The sequence below is a fragment of the Leopardus geoffroyi genome, chromosome B3 (genome assembly GCF_018350155.1).
Source record: "Leopardus geoffroyi isolate Oge1 chromosome B3, O.geoffroyi_Oge1_pat1.0, whole genome shotgun sequence".
In the NCBI taxonomy this organism is placed as follows: domain Eukaryota; kingdom Metazoa; phylum Chordata; class Mammalia; order Carnivora; family Felidae; genus Leopardus; species Leopardus geoffroyi.
This window is the reverse complement of record NC_059337.1, coordinates 113,185,794-113,213,328: the sequence shown is the minus strand read 5'-3', so window position 1 is coordinate 113,213,328 and position 27,535 is coordinate 113,185,794. Positions and strand designations below refer to the sequence as shown.

General features: G+C 35.8%; 1 protein-coding gene across 23 annotated transcripts in view; it reads right to left on the bottom strand.

Moving 5' to 3' along the window:
* Positions 1 to 27,535, bottom strand: part of GPHN (gephyrin) — a 631,205-nt gene that overhangs the window by 62,250 nt on the left and 541,420 nt on the right. For 12 of the 23 annotated variants that reach the window (XM_045451302.1, XM_045451295.1, XM_045451287.1 and 9 more), the window contains 4 exons: positions 21,488 to 21,543; positions 15,645 to 15,764; positions 13,826 to 13,884; positions 12,614 to 12,767 (listed from right to left, as the gene is read on the bottom strand). In XM_045451302.1, the coding sequence (XP_045307258.1) occupies positions 12,614 to 12,767; positions 13,826 to 13,884; positions 15,645 to 15,764; positions 21,488 to 21,543 (389 nt within the window). Of the gene's footprint in view, positions 1 to 12,613; positions 12,768 to 13,825; positions 13,885 to 15,629; positions 15,765 to 21,487; positions 21,544 to 27,535 lie in introns of all 23 variants that reach the window. The other 11 variants (XM_045451293.1, XM_045451291.1, XM_045451285.1 and 8 more) reach the window with 2 other exon arrangements.

Genomic DNA, 27,535 nt, shown 5'->3' with positions numbered 1-27,535 from the left:
ATTGAGAGAAAAAGTCAGATTATAAACTCTAATGGAGATGTTTGTATTTTAAATAGCTTCTGATTAAACTCTGGGGAAAACAAACAAACAAACAAACAAAAAAACCTAATTGCCTCAGAAAGAAAAAAAGGGCATTTAGAGCTTTCAAACATAACTTAAGGAGTATTTTAAGAATTTGGTTTTTAAATACTGAGGTTTACAAATTGTATTTGAAAAAAGTCCACATTCTATTTCTACCATGATGACTCTTTGCACGAATTAGGCAGAGTTGATAATCTTGCTTCAAAAATTGTCCTGTGTTTTCTTCCTGACTTTACCAGCATGTAAGAAATGATACTAGAAATATATTCTAGTTTAATTTTAATTTTCTAAATTTCCTTTCCTAGTTTTGCTACAAAATAGCAATACTGTGTTCATCTAAGTCTGAGAATGATGATATGGCATGTCTCTGTGAAAAGAGGATGATGAGGTTCAAGGCATTCTACCCCAAAATATGGCAACTGGTACAGTGGATATTTCAAGCTGAAGGAATTTGAGAAACGGCATGTGCAAGAAGGACCTCCCCATTACACAGGTCATAAAACCTTCATGTGAGAGGTACCCTCCTTATGCCTGGAGGAAAGGAGCATCCTTATCTCTGAAGATGAAGGGACACAGAGGAATCCAAATGAACAAGAAGCCTTGCTAAGTTTCCCTCAGTTTACTACACTTTCCTCAAACCCTTTGTCCTATCATATTTTTCCACGACTTTCCACTCCTCATCAAGCCTAATATAAAAATGCTCAGGTTTGACTGTTTCTTCAGGTCTTCATTTTCTTATGAAGGCTCTTCTGTCACAAAAAACTTAAAAAAATGTATATGCCTTTTCTCTTGTTAATCTGTCTTTTGTTTCAGGGGTAACAAAATTGAGAACTTGAGAAATTAGAAGGGTTTAGGAAAAATATATTTTTCATTCTACAGGATGAATTCTTGTAAGGCTTCTATTAAATCATAAGATCTTATATGAAATTAAATTTTATTTTATTAAAAAATTAAAAAAATATTTATTTATTTTTGAGAGAGAGAGGGAGTGCCTATGAGCAGGGGAGAGGCAGAGTGAGAGAAGGAGACAGAGAATCCAAAGCAGGCTCTGTGCCATTAGCACAAAGCCCGACATGGGGCTTGAACCCACAAACCATGAGGTCATGACCTGAGCCAAAGCTGGACGCTCAACAGACTGAGCCACCCAGGTGTCCCTGAATTAAATTTTAATTGCCAGATCCTTGTTAACTTTAAGATCTTAACAAGTATTAATTTGAGCAATTGATAAATCATTTTTTTAAATATGAAATTTATTGTCAAATTGGTTTCTATACATTACCCAGTGCTCATCCCAACAGGTGCCCTCCTCAATGCCCATAACCCACTTACTCCTCCCTCCCACACCCCATCAACCCTCAGTTTATTCTCAGTTTTTTTCAACGTTTATTTATTTTTGGGACAGAGAGAGACAGAGCATGAACGGGGGAGGGGCAGAGAGAGAGGGAGACACGGAATCGGAAGCAGGCTCCAGGCTCTGAGCCATCAGCCCAGAGCCCGACGCGGGGCTCGAACTCGCGGACCGCGAGATCGTGACCTGGCTGAAGTCGGATGCTTAACCGACTGCGCCACCCAGGCGCCCCTCAGTTTTTAAAAGTCTCTTATGGTTTGCCTCCCTCCCTCTCTAACTTTTTTTTTCCTTCCCCTCCCCCATGGTCTTCTGTTAAGTTTCTCAAGATCCACATAAGAGTGAAAACATATAGTATCTGTCTTTCTCTTGTATAACTTATTTCACTTAGCATCACACTCTCCAGTTCCATCCACGTTGCTACAAAAGGCCATATTTCATTCTTTCTCATTGCCAAGTAGTATTCCATTGGGTATACAAACCACAATTTCTTTATCCATTCATCAGTTGATGGACATTTAGGCTCTTTCCATAATTTGGGTATTTTGGATATTACATTGCAGGCAATGTAATCTTTAACATACTCATGCTCTTATTACATACATCATTAACAGGTTAGAGTAACCATCATTAACAGGTTAGAGTAACCATCATTAACAGGTTAAAAAGGATATACAAAGGCAGAGGAATGCTTGTGCAAGGTATTGAATATGTTTAGTTTTTAGGTAAAAAAACAGAATATTTTTCTTCAGGCAAAAATGATCTGATTGTGCCAAAATATGAGGGATGACAGTGAAAAATATTTGGGAGTATTACACAGTAAGTATAGAAGGTCTAAAGGAAAATTACTTTTATAGCTTGGGAGTAATAATTATAAATAATGAATTCACAGAAAGGATAATATGTATGAAAAATATTGACAAAGTTGGTCATATGACATGGGTTTCTTCATAAGGAAAAAAAGCCTGTGCATTTTTTATTGCAAATCATTATTATAATTTGGGTTTTCTTTCTGTTAAAGATGGCCAAGTTATCTTGTGCCCAGATAACAAAGGTCCCTTTTTATAACCAAAATATTTTGTTAAGTCTTTGAGTTGTGGCATACTCTTAAATCACTTCAAACAAAAGCTTCTAATAATCACGGTCACTTATTGGTGATTTAAAAAATATTGTTTGCAAATATTTCTTGTTTTTATTTTGACTTTTTTTTTTTTTTAATTTTTTTTTTTCAACGTTTATTTATTTTTGGGACAGAGAGAGACAGAGCATGAACGGGGGTGGGGCAGAGAGAGAGGGAGACACAGAATCGGAAACAGGCTCCAGGCTCTGAGCCATCAGCCCAGAGCCCGACGCGGGGCTCGAACTCACGGACCGCGAGATCGTGACCTGGCTGAAGTCAGACGGTTAACCGACTGCGCCACCCAGGCGCCCCTTTTTTTTTTTTTTTTTTTTTTAATTTTTTTTTTTTTCAACGTTTATTTATTTTTGGGACAGAGAGAGACAGAGCATGAACGGGGGTGGGGCTATTTTGACTTTTATTAATATCTTTTCTCCTCTGACAACTCTTCTTGGTTTTGCCTTTCCCATATTCAGGATAAAACTGTTCAGATGTCTTTTATACCTTTAAAACAAGGTTTTACTTTCCTGGATGGCTACTAGGTAATACAAAGATTTGCTCCTTTCTCCTGATAAAAGGAAGGATGCTAAAGTATTTGACATATTTTTACATTGAAATTTAGAAATCTAGAATTGTGGCTTTGAAGTACCTGGCAAACTTTTATATTTGCCTTAATGTTAATCTACGTGGCAGTGGCCAGATGTGTAATCTCTGGAGCTTTAAATGCTACTGCATCTGCTAAGCTATACGGTTTAACAAATCGTCATGCAATAAATAGAACATGAAGACATGATGCTCACATAAATCAAAATGACTACTTCAGAAAATCTAATACACAATAATGGCCCATCAAAAAGTGATAAAAACTGGACTGATCACATCTCCAGAAGATAATGGTCTAATTTAGGCTGAAAGTGACCAGGAGTGGGGGAAACTGAGAAATGAAATTGAAATCAGGACTTCCAAAACAGATAAATTGTGTCACATGCTAACACAGAACACAAACTATTTTAGTTTAAATTGTTTTTAACTCCAGCTCATAAAGAGCTGTAATTATATATTTGCAGAAAGTTATAAAAATAGTACAGAGAGGTCCCCAGTTTCCTCAATAGTAACATTTTATATAACTATAGAATAATATTAAAACCAGGGAACTGACATTGGTATAAGGAATATGTATACTTCTTCGCCACTTTGCCACATATGTAGATTTGCATGACCTGCTACCTCAAATCAAGATGCAGAACCATTCCTTCACCTTGAAGATATTCCTCATGCTAACCCTTTATAGTCATATTCTTCCTCCTGTCCATCCCTAATACATCCCTAATACATTTTCCATCTTTATAATTTTATCATTTTAAGAATGTTATATAAATGGAATCCTATAATACGTAACCTTTTAAGATTGATTTTTTCCTTCCACTCAGCATAATACCACTGAGGTCCATCCAAGTTGATGCATGTGGCAATAGTTCATGGCTTTTTATTCCTGTTTCCAGTTTTGGGGATTACAAATAAAGTAGACCACTTATATTTAATGTAATTATTGATATGTTAGAGCTTACGTCTGCCATTTTATATTGTTTTCTGTTTGTTGCTTCTTTTTTTTGTTTCTTTTTTCCTTCATTCCCCCCTCCATTTTCTTTTCTTTTCTTTTTTCTTTTTTTTGTCTTCCTCTGGATTAAATATTTTTAACAATTCCATTTTGATTCACCTCTATTATTTTTGAGTGTATCTCTTTTTTTTTTTTGGTAGATGCAAATAAATATGTTCATCACAGCATTGTTTATTTCAATGGTAAAAAATGGTCAACAAATTATATATCTAACAATAGGGAACTGATTAATTATGATACATATAACAGAACTCTTTATAGACATTGATGCATTATGGACACATATCACTGCCATTGAAAGATTTGTGATATGCTATTTAACTGAAAAAATAAAACCCAGAAAATAAAATAGTATTTATGGCACTGTCTCATTTTTACAAATAAATATATATTTATATAAGCACAGAAATTGAATGACTATATATCAAAATGTTAGCAGTGGTTTCTTTCCCTTTTTGTACTACACTAGAATGCAATCTTCATGAGGACGGGGACCACTGTGTTTTTTTGTTAACTACTGTTTTCTGGCAACTAAAATAGTACTTGGCACATAGTAGGAGCTCATATATAGTAAGTAGTGAATCAATGCTTATTTGTATTTTCTAGTTTTCCTATAAGTAAGCTGTCACTACACCTAATCTCCTTATGTTAAAAAGATAGCGTACACCCAAAAAATTGAAAGTAGGGTCTTGAAGAAATATTTGCACACCCCTATTCATAGCAGCATCATTCACAATAGCCAAAAGGTGGAAGCAACCCAAGTGCCCATGATGGCTGACTAGATAAACAAAATGTGGGGTGTGTGTGTGTGTATTTATATACATAGAATTTTTATATAAATTTATATATAAGTTATATATATAATTTTTATATAAATATATACACACACATACATACACATATATATAATGAAATATTCAATTGTAAAAAGGAAGGAAATTCTGACACATGCTATAACATGGACGAACCTTGAAGATATTTTGCTAAGTGAATTAAGCCAGACACAAAAAGGCGAATTCTGTGTGATTCCACTTACAGGAGGTACTTAGAGTAATGAAATTCATAGAGACATAAAGTAGAATGGTAGTTGCCAGAGTCTGGAGGGAGGGAGAAGTGAGGAACTGTTGTTTAATGAGTACAGAATTTCAGATAGCTCTGGAGACTGGCTGAACAACAATATGAATGTGTTTAACGCTACTGAAATATACACTTACAAATGATTAGGATTGTAAATTTTATGTTAGGTGTATTTTACCACAATTAAAGATGAAAAAAAATTTAAATGTCACTGATGGCCTTGGCAAAAAGGGTTCCAGGAAATAGTGATGCCTTCAACAACAAAAAAAGGCAAATCTGGAAGGAAGTATTCCACTCTTTATGGTGGTAGAAAGGGAAAGATGGTGAGATTAGGTAATAATGGAACATCAGGTAGAAATATCCAAAGAAAGTTAAAAATGAAGGCTTGAATTTACAAAAAGAGGTCAGGATTGAGGCTATAGATATGGGAAATTACCCGCATGTATTCAAATGAGAGAAAAACTCTAAGGGAGAATTTAGAGAGTGGGAAGACATGGCAGTGGAACAGAATTTTGGGAAAGAATACTCCATTCAGCGAATGGGAGAAAGATAAGGAACAACAGAAGTAGTAGTCGGGGCATCAAAGAGGATGGAATCACAGAATATAAGAGACAGTTTCAAAGTGGTAAGTGAAGAATGTCACTGATACTAAATAGTATAGATAGGTTAGGGAGGATAAATATCAGAGCAGGATTTGGAGATTAGCAGTTATTACTGTCTTCAGGAAATCAGTTTCTGTACTAATGGGGCACTAAATAGATTTGGGATTTTTTTGTTTTGTTTTGTTTTGTTTTTGTTTTTAAGTGGATAGTGAAGAAGAAAATGCAATGAGTGCAGATCTCTCTTTGCACAAACCTAGTAGTCAGTAGGAGGGGAACAATGCACTAGCTCAAGGAGGCAATAGGGTGTTTAAGTATAGGTTTTCTTATGAGAGTGGTAATCACTGTATATTTGGATATAGAAGGAAGATGAGCCATTAAAGAGAAAGTAATCAAAGACATAGAAAAAAATAATTTAGAAAGTTATGAGGAAGGTGAGAAAGAATGAATTTAAAGGTAGAAGTAGAGGAATTGTTCTTAGAAAGAAATACCATTTCCTTTTAGATTGGAGGAAAGAAAGATAGCTAAAGGAATGGGGAAAATTTTTAGTTAAAGAAAAGATGAGGGAGCCCTCATCTAGTTCAGTTTGACACATATTTCTTAGTTTCATTTTTCCATTAAAGATGCCAAGAGTGAGAAAGAAGGACTATTACTGAGGTATAAAGAGGGTACAGAATGTATGAATGAACTATCCACAGGGGAATGTGCTAGGAAATCAACAAGACCGTGACATCAGGATTACCAAGCAACTTTAAGTACCAGGTTGACATTAAGTGGCAGAAATTTGTTGTAGGCTGGGTAATCACAGTTCTATTAATTTTTTCAGTAATGTTTCTCTGCTTGGGAGCAAAAATGGAGACAGTAGAGGATAGAGTCAACCAGTTTAGGTATCAGTGTAGAAAGCAAAGGAACAGATTAAAGGAGTGAGGCTATCTGAAGATAGTGAGAGCAACTTTAAAGTGGTTAAGTCATAGTCTTTAATCTGGAGAGTAAGTACAGTATAGCTAGAAGACACTAATGACAGTAAAAACTACTTAACCTGATAGGTTTCAGGGCTGCCATTAAAAGCTGGAGATATGAAATTTAAGGAGATTCCCGTGGGAAGCATTGTGGCATAGGGAAGAAAAAAAGTCATTACAACCAGAAGACTTAGTTGTAAAATCAACTTCTATCCTTACACAAAATAGATTATGTTGGGAAAATTGCTTTGTTTTTGAGCTTTAATTTTCTCTTACTTAAAATGAAGGATAATTATACTACCCTCATGATGTTGCTTTAATCATAAAGCACATAGTGGTACTGGTCACAGGAGATACTCAACTTCTTGTTCCTTCTCTTATTAGTGAAGTTAAATATAGTTTTCTAACAGCAGCTGCTTGTGGAGGGCCCCAAAGAGTAGTATATGGAGATTTTACAGAGACTTTACATTTTAGAGAGCTTGTTTGTACAGGCATCTGTTTTTGATGGTGGCCAAGAAAATGATAAAAGATGGAATAGAATAAGCAAACACGTAGTGGAGATGAATAGATTTAATTCTGTGTGTATGCACGTGCGCACGCGCGTGCGTGTGTTTGTGTGTATGTGATAGAGAGTGAGTGAGAGAGAGAGAGAGAGAGAGAGAGAAGGGATATTAAATGAATAAATGTAAGTTATGGAATATGACTGAAAATGACTGAAAGAGTACCCTTCGAACTAGAAGAGCCAGCACCTACTAAAGAAATAATTATTGCTTCTACTTGAGTAACTAGTTAACATGCATTGAGTCTTGACTTCCTGAACTAATTGGCAGTGGGCTGACTGATGTCCAGTGTAAAGTCCTTTAGGTCACCATCTATAGTTTTAAGGGGATCAGAATGTATTTGAGGAACAAAGAGATGATAGCATAAAGAGTCAAAATTAGAAATAAAATTGGAAAGTATAAAAACAAAACAAAAGAAAAACAAAACTGGGCAGTATAAAGGTTGAGGAAAGAGAAGGAAGATATAGCTGTCTCCTAAGGGTAAAATTTGTATCTCCTATCTCCTATTTATATTCATTTCCTATGTGACTTTATTATCTAGTCTCATGATTTTAAATACTGTGTATATGCTGATAATTTCCAAATATGTTATCTTTAGCTTTAATCTTTCCCCTAAGCTCCAGACAGTATGTTCAACTGCCTACTCAATATTTCTACCAGGATTTCTAAAAAGTATCTCAAACTTAACTTCTCCAAAACAAAAGCCCTGATTTCTGCCGCCCAATCTTTCTCACATGGGTAAGTGATAACTATCTCTAGAAACGCTCAGGTCAAAACTTTGGAGTTTATCTTGACTCCTCACTTTCTCTTATATAGTTCTACTTTGAATTAATAGCAAAACCTCTTGGCTTAATCTTCAAAGTATTTGCTGGATCTGATTATTTCCTACCAAATATTTCCCCATTTCCTGGATATTACATATCTTTCTAACTAGTCTCCCTTTTCTATATGCCATGTGATGTTGATATCAGAGTAAACATTTAAAAATTTAGGAAATGTTAGGTTTCATATTATCTTTTCCTTCCTCAAAACTGACTATTTAGAATGAAATGGTCTTATTTCTGTTATCTTTCCAACCTCATCTCCTTTTACTTTGCTCCTTTTCCTCTGTACTTCAGCCACATTGACCTCCTTGCTGTTCCTCAAACATGATGAGCATACACCCTACCTCAGAACTTTTCTGTCTGTTGTTCCCTCTGCTTGGAATTCAATTCCCCTTATGGCACACACCCTTAATACCTTCAGATTTCCACTCTAATTTTGCCTCATCAGTGAGACCTGATTACCCTATATAAAATAGAAGACTCTATCAGTCAGGTCTGGAAAGGAAAACCAAATCCTCTAGGTATTTCAAATGCAGGGGAGTGGGAGAAGAAAGGACTTAATACTAAGAATTGGGTACAAACGTGTTGGGAGGGTTGGAGAAACAAAAGGAAAAAAGTGTGTTTCCAAAGATTAGTAACTGCAGGAAGTCACCATTGTCTCTAGGGCTACTGGGGGAAAGTGATGTTACTGAAGGTTGAGGAGCTTATACTTCTGCTAACTTCCTTCCAACTTCTAATATTGTGTCAATACATCCCAAATGCAAAACCAATAGAGAGCCCGGGAAATTGGGTTTTCAGGCTTCTAGCCTTATTGTATAGGGGAGAGCATGAAAGGGCTGATGTAGGGTAGGTTTCAACAGATAATATTAAATAATTAATAATAATAATAATATCATTATAATAATAATATCATTATAATAATATAATTATTATAATAATATTATTATAATAATATCATTATTTAATAGATAATAATAATAGGTTTCAACAGCATATACCTCTTCTACTATCAGTCTTTATCTACCATTCTTTATTTTTCTTTATAAAACCACTGACGACTACTTGTTCATTGACTATCCACCTCTGTCCCACCTCCATTAGAATATAAATTTTGTAAGAACAGGGATTTGTCTTTCTTGTTTGCTGCTATATCCTGAGCAGTCAGAACAGCGCCTAGCATCAGTATGGTATAGTATACTAAATAGGGAGGGGTGGTGGAAATGGTTTGCCCCAGTGGAGAAGAATATTTTACCACTGACATTGTTTAGAATTGCCAGTGTATGGTGATAATAAAAAGCAGAACGACTTGTAGTTAGTTTTATTATTATTTTCTAATTTGCCACAGATAATGCATCCTCTTACGCGAGGGTAAATAATTAACAAAACCTTTTTCCATCTCTAAGGACAAATTTGACCTTGGGTTAACTTTCTAGCTCTGTTCTCCTGGAAATTTGATACAGATGAAATGTCAGCTTGTTACCAGGCAGCAATTCTTATGGCAAAAATGGTCTCTGATTGGTAACATGCATATGGACTAGAAGGAACTATAAATGAATTATAAATCCCTAGTGGAAAGTAACATCTTGGGGCTTTTGTGAATGTGGTGACACTTGTATCTGGACATTTCCCTTGTAGGGACCCTGGTAGCTGCCTAAGACTGTTATAAGAAATACTGATTCCCATGCAGAATATGCTTCTATGTTGGTGGCTCCCATACTCTTTTAGTATAATTCTTGTTCCATTGTACCTGAATGTCACTTGAAAAAAGAGAATAGCTCTTGGATGGCTGTGTAGATGATTAAGAGGACTAGTTTCACCAAAGATGAAAGTCTGGTGCAGCCTTGCTGGACAGAGTTTCCTGTTCAAAATCCTTTTAAATAAACTGGTTCATGATACAGTGTATTCACATCTTATATAAGTCTGATATTTAGTTAAGATAATCCCTGATGGGCATTCCAGCATGTAATAGATGCTTAATGAATATTTATTGAACAAGGCTGGAAGTGTCTGCCATGATTACATAATTACTGGACGGTATTACCTAAATGTTAAAATACATAATTTGTTGAAACCAACAAATGTTTACATTGGCTGTTCTGTATTAGTTATAGTTCATAACTGTACCTCTTCAATTTTGAAATAATTCCCTTATCCAGAACAAACACATGTACTCGTAAAATACTGGGCAGGTTTTAAAGACAGACATCTTGTATGGCATTCTTTGGGTTGCCTCAGGCCACTGTTCCACTTACCTATATACCACACTGGATTAAAAAGTGGACATATATGAAGCCACACATATCAGGGGAAGTTAGTACTTAAGAGGAGTGTGTACTGTGACTGATTAAATTATAGACTTGCCACATTAATAGACAAGTATAATTTCTTTTGGCCTATCTGAAAATTAATATTTTTTCCCATTATTTCTATCAAAGACCTCAAGCCTTTAGAAGAGATACTATACTTTATTCATCTTTTACCACCAGTTTCCAGTCTAGTGCCTGGTATAGAGGCAGTCAATAAACATATGTTGAAATAAATTATACAATCACAGAGAGTCACAAGAATGGCTAACCTTGGATGGAAATAGGGAAGGAATGTTAAGCTATATGGAACCAGAGATTTATAGAATTTAGATACATTAGTCCCTTGGAAAACCACAGTAAGTACAGCAGGTCAGAGAAAGTAGGGGAATGGAGTCATATAGTACCTATCAAAGCCTCTCCAAAGATAATCAAGCCTATGGAGGCAGGGAGCTGGGACTACAAATTCTTCCTTAGATTCCATGATGTAAGTATCATCTCTATTCTTACCCCATCACTTTTCTTTATCACTAGTAAATAGTTTTAATATTGAATGTGTGATAGTACTTTTTTTTTAAAGTACTACCAATGTATTCTGGGGGATAATTGAGAATGCTGTCCAGCCCTACAAAAACATTAGGAGGAATACAAGAAATATAGCTTAAACAAAGTTGCCTAATAACTAGTTACTTATGAATTTGCTCATTATCTTTAGCTTTCCCAACCCCCCTGAACTCACTGAGGTACACAAAGCACATACATAAATCACAAATAAGAATAGTTCATTAAATAAGCCAGTTTAACAGAAATTTCTTTCTGATGCTAAACATAGTGTCAGTTAGTCCTAGGGATATTAAAAACATTACTATGTAGAACACTCGAAAAGAATGTTTGTTTTGGGGGGTGCCTTGGTGGCTCAGTCAGTTAAGCGTCTGACTCTTGATTTTGGCTCAGGTCAAGAACTCATGGTTCATGAGACTGAACCCGCATTTGGTTTCATGCTGACAGCGTGGAGCCTGCTTGGGATTCTCTCTCTCCCTCTCTCTGCCCCTCCATCACTCACTCTCTCTCTCTCTCAAAATATAAATAAACTTAAAAAAAAAAAGAATGTTTGTTTTGGGTCAATCAATCATTTTAGGGAATGACCAGCGAAGCTATACAGGGTGTAGAATATGGATTCATCTCTCCATTAGCAAAACAAATATTCTATTCCTTTCTTTTGCCCTTTCCAAAAGAGCTATAAGGGTAATGGAAAGACCTTTGAAAAATATTCATTTTTAAGACTTTAAGAAATTAAAAACAATGGTACAAATAAATGGCTTATTTTCAGAACAAAATTAGGAGATTAAAAGAGAGAAAAAGGAAATCCTGTTAATCTTTTTAAAAATAATAAGGTGTAAAGTCGAAATAAATCTCTGTAGTATTTGATTCTGCTCTTAGGCTTTGAATTACCAGCACACTCATTTTTCAATATTCCCAGTTTCATTAGATCCTCCAACTGAATTTTTGTATAACCTAAGCAAAACATGAAAGAGGCAATTTTTCAAGAGTTCTCAGAGAAAGACTGACTAAATTCCCCATCCTGAATCAGGGCTGAAATGACACTTGACATATTCTGAGAAGCAGGCCACTAGAGAAGCTATCTTTAGAAAAAAAGAAAGAAAGGTTATCAAATCTTTCCTGGTGATTAAGAATCACATGGAACTTCCAGCAAGAAGGGCCAACCACTGTGTTCCAATTCATTGATTATTTCCCACACAGAAGTGGCCCATTATCTTGGCAGGTGGGTGGGCACAATGCATTGTCCTAACAGACTGGGCACTAAATGTGCACAGTTGAGTATCTATAGCTAGCAGTCAAAATTCTTTGTTTATATATACTGAATGTGTGGAAAAGCCATTGGTTGTAACATTTCATTCTAATAATGGAAGGGAGCATTTCTCAATATGTAATTTCTACTCCTCCTCTTTCTTCTGTATTTGAATTATTCTGAAGCTAATTTATTTCCCTGTAATGTAGGAATGTGGTAAAATCTATAATGCACAATGTTCTATTTACAACGAAGAGTTCAAAAATACTTCTATCTGAAGGCCCAATTACCCTCTCATCCCCCCCCCCTTTTGTTTTTACCTCATTCCCTGTTGACATGACTGCAACAACTGGAAACTTATTAACTTCAACCTCTGTGACGCCTACAGTTGCCAGAAGACCAATCTCTGAGGGGCCCATATGGGTTCCTTTGGCCAAAACGCATTCCCCTCTTTTAATGTCATGGCCGATGGGTCTGAAAGTCAAAGCAGAACCATAAGCAAGATGACTAAGAATAGTATTTTTTCAACTAACTTTAGTGTCAGAGAAGGAGGACACTCAAGAGGAGAAAAAAGTCAAGAGATGAGGCAGGAACAGAACCATAAAATAAAAGATTCTAAAAACTCAAGGCTTTTTTAATAAAAAACTTAAATCACGCAACAGAAGAGAGAAATAGGATTTCTATCTATTACTGATAAACAGTGTTACTTCACATTCGAAAACTGTTTTACAAATTACTTTATACCACATTACAGCCAGAAATGCCAACTGAAAACTTTCTTTGATGTAAGGTAAGAATTTATATGAAAATATCTAGTGGCATTAATGATAAGAGTCCATATCTTGTTAGCTTTGAGGTGAGGAGAATAACACTAATGAGGTTACCACAGAGATAGTTTCTATTCAGACAATTTAGGCTGACCCAGGTCTGTGGCTGCAGAAGTCCATTCAACTTGGCTTCCTGCCAGAGGGAATGTGAGAATTGTAGCTTTGTTATGAAGACATTTGAGCAAATTAGTATTGACAGGATCAGGGCAAACATATTCCTAAGTAAGAAAAATAATTTAAAGTATATGCACTATTTATGGTAAGACAGTAATCTCCTCTTTGTATATAAAGAGTAGCAGATTATTATTATTGATAGTCAGTAGAGGAGGGACTACCATCTAATTGCATAAAAACTCAGCTCTGGGATTACCTGTGTTGATACCAAATTCTGGATTCTCTAGGGGTACAGTTGGGTGACTCTGGATTATCTGGAAGTAGGATTAACTGTGGATTAAGTGGGCTCATGACTTTACTTTGTTCACATGTTGTTTTGACTATTTCATTTGCCTTTACCACATTTATGAAAAAGCAGGCAGAGCAGACATGAGATGTAGAATTAAGAAAATTCATTTTACTACTTGTTAAAATCCCTGAATGCTAATGGCTAATTAACTGAACTGTGGGTTTATAACAGCCATGCTCTCTCAAGTTCATGATCATGTAGAAACAAAAGTGGGCTATGCATTCTATATGTTATGAACTTACCTGATATCTTGGCCTGGCCGAGCTTGCACCAGAATTCGTACTTCAAGTTCCTCAGTGCCCTATAATGAGAACAAGTCATGTAATTTCAAACAGAACGATCTAACAGAATTTCTGGTCAACAGAATTTAGCTACTCAGATGCTTTTATCATCAGATAGGTCCAGGATACATACAAAGATAAAGAAATGGAGAACTATTTGCTAAACATTTGAACATGATAAATGTCTACCACAGGGTCCTAAAAAATTAGGTTTGATGCCAAGATATAAATAAAGGCTTTTTTCCATAATATTCATGCTTTTAAAAAATGTATCAATTAAAATATTGGATCTTACATTGTAAGCAGCATTCTCAAGGGAGAACAAAAGACATACCTATATGGCTACCCTAATAGATACAGTGAATATGTGTGGAAATAACCTGTTTCTTCTGTTCCCATGAATCATGGGTTCAATACTATGCCAAGTTTTCCAAATATCTGGAGAAATTTCAGTGAAGGGCTTACAGTTTGCCTGGCAGTAGGTTTCTGTAAATTAATGGTGATCATTAATTTTACATTTTGGGGCTGTGAATAATATTGTGATACTGGAATTGTGTCTTGTCATGTGGCAGAGTTTGTGGATATGTATGGTCTGGATTTCAATGCTCTGCTGGCTTCCCTGATGCCAATAAATCTGTTGGACAGTTTTAATAGCAAGCAACGTGATCTGTATGCCAAGAGTTGAATTTTATAAGCCTTTCATGTGGGAAAGTGATTAAAAAGAAAATCCCAGATCAAGAAAAGTGTTTGTCTCTCAGCACGCCCAAATTTTTCTATATGCCCAGCACAGAAGAATACTATTTATTTTTAGCTCTACCTTTTAAGATATAAAATATCTTAAACTTCTTCAAAAAACAAGATAGCCAATCATTAAAACCTCAGTTGAAACTATTCTTTTATTAGTGGCTGATCCTCTGGTTCTAATAATTGCCACTAGTTTCAGTGAGATGAAGGCCTGCTTAGACCAAAAAAAAAAAAAAAAAAAATCCCAGGGTCCTTTATTGTAGGCAAAAGAGGGGGCACTGACATATATTTAATATTTCCAGGTATCATTTGATGACAAAGAGTTTCCTGAATTACAGAAAACTATAGTTGATGGGTTATTAGGTTCAAATGGTTGGCTTAGTGTAATATTCAAGAATTTCTCTGTTAAATTCTTTTTCATTAAATTCTCCTTCACATTTTATCAGAAGCTAGTCTTGTTTTTCCAGAAGCTAGTCTTGTTTTTTTTTTTAATGTTTATTTATTTTGAGAGACAGAGAGAGAGAGAGAGAACGTAAGCAGGGGAGGGGCAAAGAGAGACAGGGAGAGAGAATCCAAGAATCTGACAGCACAGAGCCTGATGTGGGGCTCAATCTCACCAACCATGAGACCATGACCCGAGCTGATACGAAGAGTTGGACACTTAACCAACTGAGCCACCCAGGTGCCCCAAAGCTAATCTTGATGAGCAAATTTCTCAGCTATAAGGTATGCCAACAGTTAATATCTCTGCTCTTCTATCTTGAGATAGTTTCTTTCCTTGTTTGCATGTGAAATTTCTTGGATCAAATGTGGTTCAAATTCTGTTATAATCATGGTAATGATCCTAAAAACATTTCCTGTAACAAAAGCTTTTCAAATCTAAGGCAATTTCTATTTACTGGAGATCTATACACTACAATGTAAGATCCTAACATTACCAAAAAAGCCTGGATTAATCTTATAAACACTGCAGAAAATGGGCATGATTTATAATGTTGCCATAGGAACAGAGCCGTAAGACCTGGTGATGACGTACATCATCGGATTCCCTGATTAGTTCGGTATCTTCTACTTGTACTACTGCATCAGCACCGCAGGGGATTGGAGCACCTGTTGTAACCCGCATGACTTGTCCTGGCATTACTGTCTGAGTCGGCTGGAAATACAAACATGTAAGAAAGAATGGATTTGCTGTTGCAAAGCAAAAGTCTGCAGGAGATGTAATATTTTTAGAAACAAATCATAAAAGGAAAATCTTATACTCTTACTCATTTTGATCCCATGTAACAAAAACTACCCACAAACAGGTACGTTTACACCAAACAGGATTCAACTTGATTTAAGGTAGTGACCATTAGATGTCTTTCTTGATGTCCTGTCTTCCTTTTGAAGAACTGCCACTTACATTTGCCACTATTGTGTCTAACTTAAGTAATGTGAATTTTCTTAATACTTGTACGTAAGTGATTTGAGTGTCTATAAGAAAAAAAAATGCCATGCGATGTGATTTTATGAAAGACAATTATGAAAAACTAGCATGTTGGTCATTTACTGAAGTTCTGATATTTAAGAAATAATATTTAGTTATTAACTAAACTTTTTGATTTAATAAAGGCAAGCCAGAAAAATCATTTCAATTATTTCTCTTGAAAATAGTTCTAAACCATATTAGTTCACCTTTTAATAGTAAAAGTCTAGGAAATGTAATTAAATAATTCAAAAATGGGTTTCACTGTCTGTAATGATTTGGGTTAAACATTATATCCAAGATTTTCATTGTTTGAACTATCATATAGAAGGTACAAGAGACTGATTGCAGAACTTGCCCTGCAAACTTCTCTCAGCATAGAGAAAAGCATATTTTTTTTTTTAATTTTTTTTTTTCAACGTTTATTTATTTTTGGGACAGAGAGAGACAGAGCATGAACAGGGGAGGGGCAGAGAGAGAGGGAGACACAGAATCGGAAACAGGCTCCAGGCTCTGAGCCATCAGCCCAGAGCCTGACGCGGGGCTCGAACTCACGGACCGCGAGATCATGACCTGGCTGAAGTCGGACGCCCAACCGACTGCGCCACCCAGGCGCCCCTGAGAAAAGCATATTTTTATATGATCCATTTGATAGGTTTGATTTGGCCCCAGAAGAGTCACTTGTCATAAGCCATGACTTAGGTCACAGTTGGGAAAAGGAATGCTTCAAATTTCCCCTAAAAGAAAATTCTGATACGATGTTAACTTCTCAATAAGAAAGAGATTTTTCTAAAGATATCTGCTTCATAAACACTTAAAATCTTAGGTCACAACAATGTGAATATTGTGAACACTACTGAACTGTACACTTAAAAGTGGTTACAATGGTACATTTTATGTTATACATATTTCTAACACATTTCTATACATATTTTCTACCACATTAAAAAAAAATTAGGGAATGGTTAAGGGAAAATATCCCTCTACTGGATGTACAAAGTAAAACCAGAAATTTACTTATTAGAACAGTCTTAAAAATCTTTCAAGAATATTATTGCTGCAAACAATACCATCAATAGCTAAAATTATCAAACCTTTCAATCTGTGCAGAGTACAGTGTTAAGTGAATTATTACATTCTAGAATATAAATCCTACAAAGACAGGGATTTATTTTTTGTTTGCCTCTCTGATTACATCATCCTTCTTGATCTTGTGCAATGGCCCAGAAGGCTGACCTCTATGGACTATTTCAACCAGGTTCTCGCTTCTGGTTAGGTTCAGCCAATAGGAGTGGCCAACAAGAGATTAGAGGGTAGGAGAAAGAAAAAAGTAGGGTTTTTATTCCCCTTGCTCTTTCCCTGCTGGGCTGCAGTTTGGTGATGGCTATATTGTCTTTACTATTGATGGCTACAGCTTCTAGTGGGTGGCCCTATCCCGTAGCTATCAATCTCCCTTGATCCAGGCACCACTTTTTCTCTTTGCCCCTTCAGACTTAGAGGTGGTTGGTAATGGAGTGTCACTGTTGTAGCACCCAGGTGCTTAACATTCCTTTGTTTCCTTTAACTTCTATTTCTTGGGTATAGTCCCATTAATCACCCATTTTACACAAATATTTACTGCTCTATCATACCAAACCCTAGAAAGTGTCTAGCACAAAGTTGGTTATGAATAAATATTTCTAGAATGAATGAATGAACTCTGTATGATCTCAGTAGCTGACAACTACATGAAGTATTCCATCCTTCTTGGCTTATAACTCCAGTGTTCTCTGTGCTTTTCTCCCATATTCAATATTATTTCCCATATTCAATAAATTCAATATTATTTATTGTCTGGGACCTCTTAATCTACTACATATGACCATTTTGCAGTGCAATGATTTTTGATTAAAAGCGTTAAAGTTTTGATATGACATATACTAATGCTAAAACTATCTTAAAAGCCTGGGGAACAAAGATATTTAATACAGGCCTAACCAGGTCTTCCTTTTGCTGAAAGTGCCTTTTTGGTGAAGGTAGAAAGTGAATCCTAAAGTGAGTTTCAGGGCAGTTGCTTCTTAGGCTGTAATGTGTTAGCATGAATCCCTGCCTTAATTTATTCAGGCTCAATGTACCATATTCTGTAAATTTACTTTAAGTTTTATTGTGATTGTACCTGTAATTTTCTCTACTTCTTGGCTTAAACCAAGAAGCCACCTCTTAAGAGGTGTTTTTGGGTGGTTATTAAATAAAAAATTTGGCTCCTCTCTAAGATTAGTGAAGACTTCCTACCAGCTCACTGATATGAGATCCAAAGTAAAAGATATTATTGGGTATATAAATATTTTTATATAACCACCTAGAGTAGACATACAAAACTCAATTGAATGTAATTGGTTGAAAAACTCCAGGAATATGTGAAGTACTTCCTTTAGATTGTTAAGATTAACAATTCTTTAAGAGTAACTTGCTCTTTATTTGTATTGGTATGTCTTATGTTTTATATAAAGTAAAAATGTTAAAACCCCAATTTTTCCTTAATGGAGGTATTGAGTTTTTTGAGATTTGCCCAATGACAGCACTTCATAATCATGTAATATTTTCTTTGAAAGTGTCTAATGCTAATCAGTAGGACCAAAACAAACTATAAGTTTGATTTAAGGTCAAGTATTTTAGTACACCAAGAAAGAATTTTGTAAATCACTGTCTCTTTGTATGCAATGCCACCCAATTCTCAAGTGTACGTACTTTCAAAAAGTGAGTAATTTGGCTCTTATAAGATCTCTGAGATTGCTACAAAGTTTGTATAACACCTTAGTTATAGACAAAGGACATCACAGGTAATTTGAAGAAAAACCCCACTTTCTCATAGTTTTCATCTTTTTTTCCATCAACCTTACAAGAAGTTAGCAACTTTTAAGTATCATGACTTTTCTTGTGTTCCTAGTTCTCTAGTACCAGTTGGAAGTCTTAACTAGTAAATAAAGTTTAAGATGTCCGCAAGACCCTTATTAATCTGTTACCTATGTATTTATTACCTATGTATTTATACTAGGCTGTGACTACCACAAACTATTTGTAGTTCCCTAAGCACTCCATGCAATTTTTAAAAATACCTCTGTGTCTTGATTTATACTATTCTCTTGGCCTGGAATGTCCTTTTCTCATTTCCGTTTTTGAAAAACTCTCTTAGGTCCAGCTCCAATGTTATTTTCTTAATCCTCCTAGGATGAAATGCTCAACCTCTCTATTATGCTCCACAGTACGTGACTGATAGCATTAGTTTAGCACTTAACATATTATATTGTATTTAATTTATATTCTGTCTCCTCCCTGGATGTAAACTCCTTAAGAGTAGCAATCATATCTTAATCTACCTCATATACCTAGAACCTAACACAGTGCTTGGTATACATAGTAGGTATGTTTGATAAATGTTGAATAGACTCAATTGAAGATCAGAGACCTAGAATAATTGGTATTTTGTGCCTTTGTTATAAAAGTGGATGCTTTAGACACCCAACACTGAATAAAATATATATCGAAGTCAAATTCTGAGGTCACAATAACAGTCATTTATAAAAAAGGGATCCAGGCCTAGCTGTTCTTTTTGCCAGGAAAACAGTCATGGGGACTGAAACCAGCCTGTGTACAGCTTCTAATCACTATAGTGCCAGGCTTGGCTTCAGAGATCTGTACACATTTCTCCTCAATGCTTGAATGTAGGGATGAGGAGGCTAGGGTCATCACCACTGGTACCATCCTTCTCCTATATATTTCCTCAATTTCTCCCTATTTTCAGTACATATGGGAGCACATAATAGGCAAAGGAAGAAAAGGCATGAAACATAGCTTTTGTCCAAACTGCCATATTCACTCATTCATTCATTCGTCCATTCATTTCCTCCTTTATTTTTATATAGTCCTTATAACTGCTTGGTAGTAGTAGAGGAAAAAAGTACATTGGTCTTCTTCTGGTTCTATTTAATAAGGTAGGAACTCTTTTAACCAACCTCAGAAACTCACTAGATTAACATATGCTCTCTATTTCCTCTTAAACATAATGATGCTTACAGCACTATTTAAGTTTGAGGCTGTTCGACTCTTGTATAATTGTAAACTACTGCTTTACAGTTCAAATGAGTTTCTTCCCATACTTGTTTGTGCCAGTTTGTGGCAGTAGTTGCTACTGAAATATGTACTTTAATTAAATATTATGCAAATCAATGATATATGAGTGTGAAAAGAGTTTTTTTCCTATAAAAATTAAGTTAAAACTCTGTTAAAACTGAATTAAAAATTTTTGCTTAAAAACAACTGTCAGATTAGGTGTGGGTGAAGTAGCTTTTAAAAATTGTAAAAATATAATAAAAACCTAAAAGGATTCTATACTTAGATAATTTGCAAATGTCCTTGAATTTTTTTCCATTTTAAAGATCAAAACTGGAAATCACATAGAGTACTTTGGGGTGTGATTTATGTAAGAAAGACCAGAGACAAATTCAAATAGCAGATACTTATTAAAAGAAAAGTCTTGGCTTTCCATCAAATTACTGACAAGTAAATGTTCATTTATTTCAGTTAAATTTATGTTTATTTAAAAATATACAATCATTGTCCACTTATTTCCAATTAAATGGTCAATTACTGGTCTCAGAAGCATTAAATAGAGGACTTCTATTGTAATTCATTATGACCCATTAGTGCTTCCTTTTCTTAAAAGACATACACGCATACCTGTACACTGGCTAGCTCCCTAATGAGAAAAACTAATTTATTTTTTTTTTTTTTTAATTTTTTTTTTTTTTTCAACGTTTATTTATTTTTGGGACAGAGAGAGACAGAGCATGAACGGGGGAGGGGCAGAGAGAGAGGGAGACACAGAATCGGAAACAGGCTCCAGGCTCTGAGCCATCAGCCCAGAGCCTGACGCGGGGCTCGAACTCACGGACCGCGAGATCGTGACCTGGCTGAAGTCGGACGCTTAGCCGACTGCGCCACCCAGGCGCCCCCGAGAAAAACTAATTTAAATGATTAGGTAGAGAGGTTAAATAATTTGCTGCTTCTAATTTTCCTTGTTAGTAACACAAGTTGGAGAAAAGTCTAAGAAGATCACCTAGAAACTGTAGTTCTATTCACAACATTAATGTTTATACAGGAAGAATTATCCAATCACAGGACTGGAAAATCTGGGGCATGTCGGTGAAACATACCAACAATATATATTATTAGACACAGAGTAATAGACACAGATTCTTTCAGTTAAAAAATAATTCTTTTGTCTCTTTCTCATGGGAACCATCCTTTAACTTCTTTGATACCCTCTCTAATCCACATCTAAGATTTCCATTACAATGATGGTAGCTTAAAATTCGATGCTAAAAGTCCATGAAACTGAAATCTTCAGGGCTTTTCAGACCTGTGAATCTCACCTGTTCACCAGCTTGGGATTCCCCAATGATGAAACGATCTCCTGGGCCATCGGCAGCTGTTAGGTGAACAGAACCAAGAACAAACATCAAAATTGTCCTAAAGCAAGGAATAAGGGCCTAGTGTTGGAATTCTAAAATTTGACTCAAATGATCAGATAAGGCTTCAGGAAAGTATAATATTTTTCTGATCTCCTAGACCAGACAATATCTTTGTTACTACTGGTTTGATCTTCGATATCCATCACTCACAAGTACGAGTAGAAGTGATCCTAATCATGTCCTTTCTTGATGTCATGGGAGATGGTCACCCTGTTGCTCCATAATTTCCATATTTGTGCTTTTTGAATAGAACTATTTCTTCTAGCCTATCCTCCTAAATAAATACCACCTTTTCTATAGGTGTGTATGTGTGATGTATGTGTACATTAGTGGATACACCTATCTATACAGATATATTACTATTTACATTCCTATTTCTCCATTTTCTAAAAATTTTAAACTATTTCTTATTTTCTTATTTATTACTTGGTCTGATTTTCATAGTAATCCAGCCAAGTAGAAAGAACATATATTCTTTTTTTTCATCTAACATTTGAAGGAAATGAGTCACAGAATGAAGAGACTTAGGTTGAACAAGTTTTGGTTAGTGGTAGAGCCAGGACTAAATCACAGTCCCTTAATTCCCAATATAGTATTTTTTTAAAGTTTATTTATTTATTTTGAGAAAGAGAGAGAAAGAGAGAGAGAGAGAGAGAGGAGACACACATGGGAGGGGCAGAAAGAGTGAGAGGGAGAGAGAGAATCCCTAGCAAGGTCTGCTCTGTCAGCATGGGGCCTGATGCAGGGCTTGCACTCACAAACCATGAGATCATGACCTGAGCTGAAACCAAGAGTCAGATGCTTAACTTACTGGGCCACCCAGGCACCCCACAGTTTTTTTTAATAATGTGCCAAAATGCTATTTCTAAATCATGATATATAGGCAGTTCTGCATTACATTTGCTGACACACAGAAAAGTTAACACTTTCTATATGAATATTTTAATTATATTTGCAATCATGCTAATAATAAAAAGTATTTCTTTTAAAAAGGACATATGAAATTCACTTTTTTTATGTGACTACAAAGTGGTATTTTTCTTTTTTTTAAAAAAAAATTTTTTTTTTTCAACGTTTATTTATTTTTGGGACAGAGAGAGACAGAGCATGAACGGGGGAGGGGCAGAGAGAGAGGGAGACACAGAATCGGAAACAGGCTCCAGGCTCTGAGCCATCAGCCCAGAGCTTGATGCGGGGCTCGAACTCACGGACCGCGAGATCGTGACCTGGCTGAAGTCGGACGCTTAACCGACTGCGCCACCCAGGCGCCCCAAAAGTGGTATTTTTCTAAAGGCTTATATATAATACTGTTTATAATGAGTCACTTTTTTTTTTCTTTTTTTGGCATGGCTTTGGTTAACCTGATGTAGAGAGGAACAAGAATTAACTTTTTCTTAATGTAGTAGATGTTGTATCTTGTGCTTTATAGACTATCTTAGTTAATAAACTCTTGGCTTTCTTGTGCTTTTTAGAATCCTATTGTATTTTCAGTGTCCATTTGAAAAACATGAACAGCTTTTCTGCAATGCTATTCTTATACTGCTTTTGTGTTTAAAAATTTTTTTAGACATAAAACAGACATAGAATCATTGCTTCCACAATTATCATTTTAGCAATCTTATTTTATCTATCCCCTCATTTATTTTTACAGTATCTTAAAGTGAATTTTGATTTTCTTATTGAAGAAAATTAAAAAGTCAATTATCTTTCAGAATTCCACACTAACTACATCTCAAGGGTGAACAAATTTAAAGTATTTTTCTACTACAGATATTCCTAGCTTGCAACCTATCATAAGCAACCTAGACATTTTCTCTTTTTCCCTCTTTCACAAGGGGAAGTTAATGGTGTTTTAGAGTAAAACAAAGCTGCATCTGAATCCTAGTTCTGCCTATTATTAGCCTCAGGACTTTCAGCAAATTATTAAGCCTTTCTCTAAACTTCAGTTTTCTTGTTGAAAACATCGGGATAATCATACTTTAAAAATAATATATTTTAAAGCCATTTATTCCTTTCATTCATTCATTGAATTACTACTGAGTATATTCTATGCCCTAAGTTTCATATTAGGTGGTGGAACAGAATGGAGTAAAACCAGACATGGCTTCTATTCTAATGCAATGCCAATTTACGGCAATGTTCAAATCAAATGTGGAGGTGGGCTGTAAAATAAACTTGTAAATAATCTTTTTGATGTTTTTATTTTTGAGAGAGAGAGAAAGCATAAGCTGGAGTGGGGCAGAAAGAAGGGGAGACAGGAACTGAAGCAGGTTCCGCGCTGAGAGCATAGAGCCTAATGTGGGGCTTGAACTCACAAGCTGTGAGATCATGACCTGAGCTGAAGTCAGACGCTTAGCTGACTGAGCCATCCAGGTGCCCGCATTTGTAAATAATTTTAAAAATCAGAATGAATAGAAATATACTTCATTGCACATGGTAAGATGAATCACATTGTTTCATGAAACATAATTTTGTTTATATATGTGTGCATATGTACATTTATATGCATTGTATGTTACATATGTTATATATTTGTGCATAATGTATTTAATATGTGTCTTTCTATGGGTGTAGTTAAAACCACTGATGTAATGAAGGAGATAGATACTAATCAGATAGTCACATTAATAAATGTATAAATGCAAATTAAGAAGATCATTCTAAAGGAAAGGAACATGGTTTTATGAGAGCATGCAATGAAAGTGAGCTATACGAGAGAGTCAGGGAAAGCCACCCTGATAAAAGGATTTCTGGTGTGAATATGAAGGATGAGTGAAAGGTAAGTAGGCAGAAGGGGTGTGTGGGTGTGTGTCTGTGTGTGTGTGAAAGGGAGGGGGAAATGAGTGGAAATGCTCCATCTAAAGATCTTCACCTGTGTGCAAAGGTCTCTGGTTCATACCCTCCTTAGATCTTACACTCTAGCCACTCTCAATTTCTAGAATTGTAGCTCCCTGAGAGTACCAAGATGACTCCTACTTTAACTCCATTAATACATGCTACTTCCATTGCTTGGAGTGTCCTTTTCCTACCTGTGCTTTCTGATTAAAGACTTCTTAGTCTTTAAGACTCAGCTCAAGTGTCACCTTCTCTATGAAATCATATTTGACTCCTCTTCCTTCAAGAGTCAGCTACTTTCTCTTTTGTTTCCCCAGTGTATTCCCTAAACAACTCTAATTTATGGCTTCCTAATTATTTGCAGTTATTTGCTTATTTGTTTCAGGGGAATCCCTAGCACTTGCTGCATAATAGGTATTCAATAAATTTTCAATATGTGAAGTACTAAAAATGTTCAATAAATGAACGAGTATGGATTCTAAAAATATTTTTAGAAAGATGCATGCATAGGGGCGCCTGGGTGGCGCAGTCGGTTAAGCGTCCGACTTCAGCCAGGTCACGATCTCGCGGTCCGTGAGTTCGAGCCCCGCGTCAGGCTCTGGGCTGATGGCTCAGAGCCTGGAGCCTGTTTCCGATTCTGTGTCTCCCTCTCTCTCTGCCCCTCCCCCGTTCATGCTCTGTCTCTCTCTGTCCCAAAAATAAATAAACGTTGAAAAAAAAATAAAAAAAAAGAAAGATGCATGCATAAATGAACAAACAAATAATATTTTTCAACACAAAATGCTGTATTTTGGGGGCACCTGGGTGGCTCAGTTGGCACGTGCACTCTCTCAAAAAAAAAAAAAAAAATCCAAACTTCTGTATTTTGGATGCCTTCCATTTTCTGCTGGTCCATTTTTACAGTTTTCAAATGTCAGTCAATGTTCACCATCTATTTAGAATGTTTAAAAAGACTGCTCTGCTTAATTTTATATAATAACTTAGATTATGTTGCTATTCTGTCTAGCATAGTGCCTAGCTCATCATTGATTCTCAATAAATATTTGTTAAAAGAATAAAGAAATGAATTTGGCATTTCCATAATACTTAGGGGGAATGTTTGTAAACTGATTTGTACATATTAGAATTATGTTTTCAAAATTTTCTTGAATAATTTCATAAATGTGTATACTTTATTTCTTCAGTGAGATTATGAGCTTCTAAGAAACAGGGATCACTTCTTTTATTTCTTTTTCGAAACCCTCTGCTCTTCAACTTTCTTCCTGTCTTCTGTTCCTCCACATGTGCAAATACACCTACACTGAAAATGCCTTATATCAATGTTGTACACAAATGCTCCAAATAAATGTCACTGAATAATGAGCCTGCAATAGAGTGTTAAGAAGGCCAACAACTGAAAGAGCCTTTAAATGATTCTAAGCTGCAAGAAAGGTGCACTGACTGTGCAGAGAATACGTGCTCACTTGAACTATGTTCTTCACCTTGCCCTGAAAATTTCTATCTGGGAGACATGTCTCTATATTGCTAGCTAAAGAAGGCTCAGTCAAACCACATTATAGAAGGTTCTTGGTGGCAAGAGAGCAGTTGTTTTTATTATTTCTTTTATAAGAGTGCTTCTCAACCCTTCAAGTGTGCACAAATCACCTGCAGATCTTGTTAGAATACAGATTTCTGATTTAGTAGGTCTGGGACAGGGCTTGAGGTTCTACATTTCTAACAAGCTGATGCGATTAGTGCTCATTCCTGAACTACCTTTTTGAGGAGCAGGGCACTCTAAGACTGAACTGAATATAGACAAATTCAGACTTAGAGAAAATGTAAGGATAAAAACTAGTGAAGTACAACAGAAATCCTGATTTTATATTATCATGAAGCCTCACTATTTCTTATAAAGACAAAAATAATGATTGATCTAACTTGCTGATATTTATTTCAAAATATCTATTAAAGAGACAGGTGAAAAAAGGTGCCATTTTCACAATGAATTCTATAAGCCTGGGTGGGAAGGAGCAGAAGTGGAGGTCTGCTGGCATGTGATCCTAAAGCTTGTAACTAAGTAAGCAAGCCACAATATGCCATTAGCAAAACATGCATGGATTCCAAGGATTTCTGGAGAGGCTTAGAACTCCGCCCCTCTATATTCAGACTTTTCTGTTAGTAAGTTATTTTTCTTTTTTGTAACTGTAGAATTTAATTTGAAGGAAGTGATAAAAGTAATATAAATCAAATCCTAAAAGCAAATGTATTATACAACTGATTCATAATACTTCAGTGCTAGATCCTGACATTGTTCCCACTTCCACCTTCCTTTTTAAATTTTTTTTTTTAACATTTATTTATTTTTGAGACAGAGACAGACAGAGCATGAACGGGGGAGGGGCAGAGAGAGAGGGAGACACAGAATCGGAAGCAGGCTCCAGGCTCTGAGCCATCAGCCCAGAGTCTGACACGGGGCTCGAACTCACGGACCGCGAGATTGTGACCTGAGCTGAAGTCGGACGCTCAACAGACTGAGCCACCCAGGCGCCCCACTACCTTCCTTTTTTAATGTCCAGAAAACACTTTTAGTCTTCTTCACCTGTTTATTTGAAGATTTTCAATGATATCATTTAAATATGGATACCATTAGTTAACTATTCATTGTGGCAATGTATAGAATATGATCTTCCCGAGCCATCTGCTATAGAACAATTCTTCATTTTCATTTTCCAGCCATATGTGAACTCTCTTTAAGCCTCTTGAAACACTTTATAGCTATTCATTAGTTTTCAATAATAAAGAGTTTCAACCTCTTCATGTTAGGGCTGAATAAACTGAGGCTATAGAGATAGCATATGTTCAGAGGTCCTAGGAAATATCGTTGACAGACAAATAAGGCAGAGGGATTAAGAAACTGATTATGGAACCACACTAAGACTGGATGATAGGCAGCAGGATAATAGCATTTATGTATATACTAAAATTAAGATTATAGAAAGTGCTGGGGGGCAAGGGAAGGTGACAAGACTAGCACAGCAAGATTAATACTTTTTGCAATCATACTGAAGGATTAAATCAAGTGAGTTGTTTGGAATTTTAAATCTGTGGCTTTTTCTTAGGGAAAGCAGGAAGTTA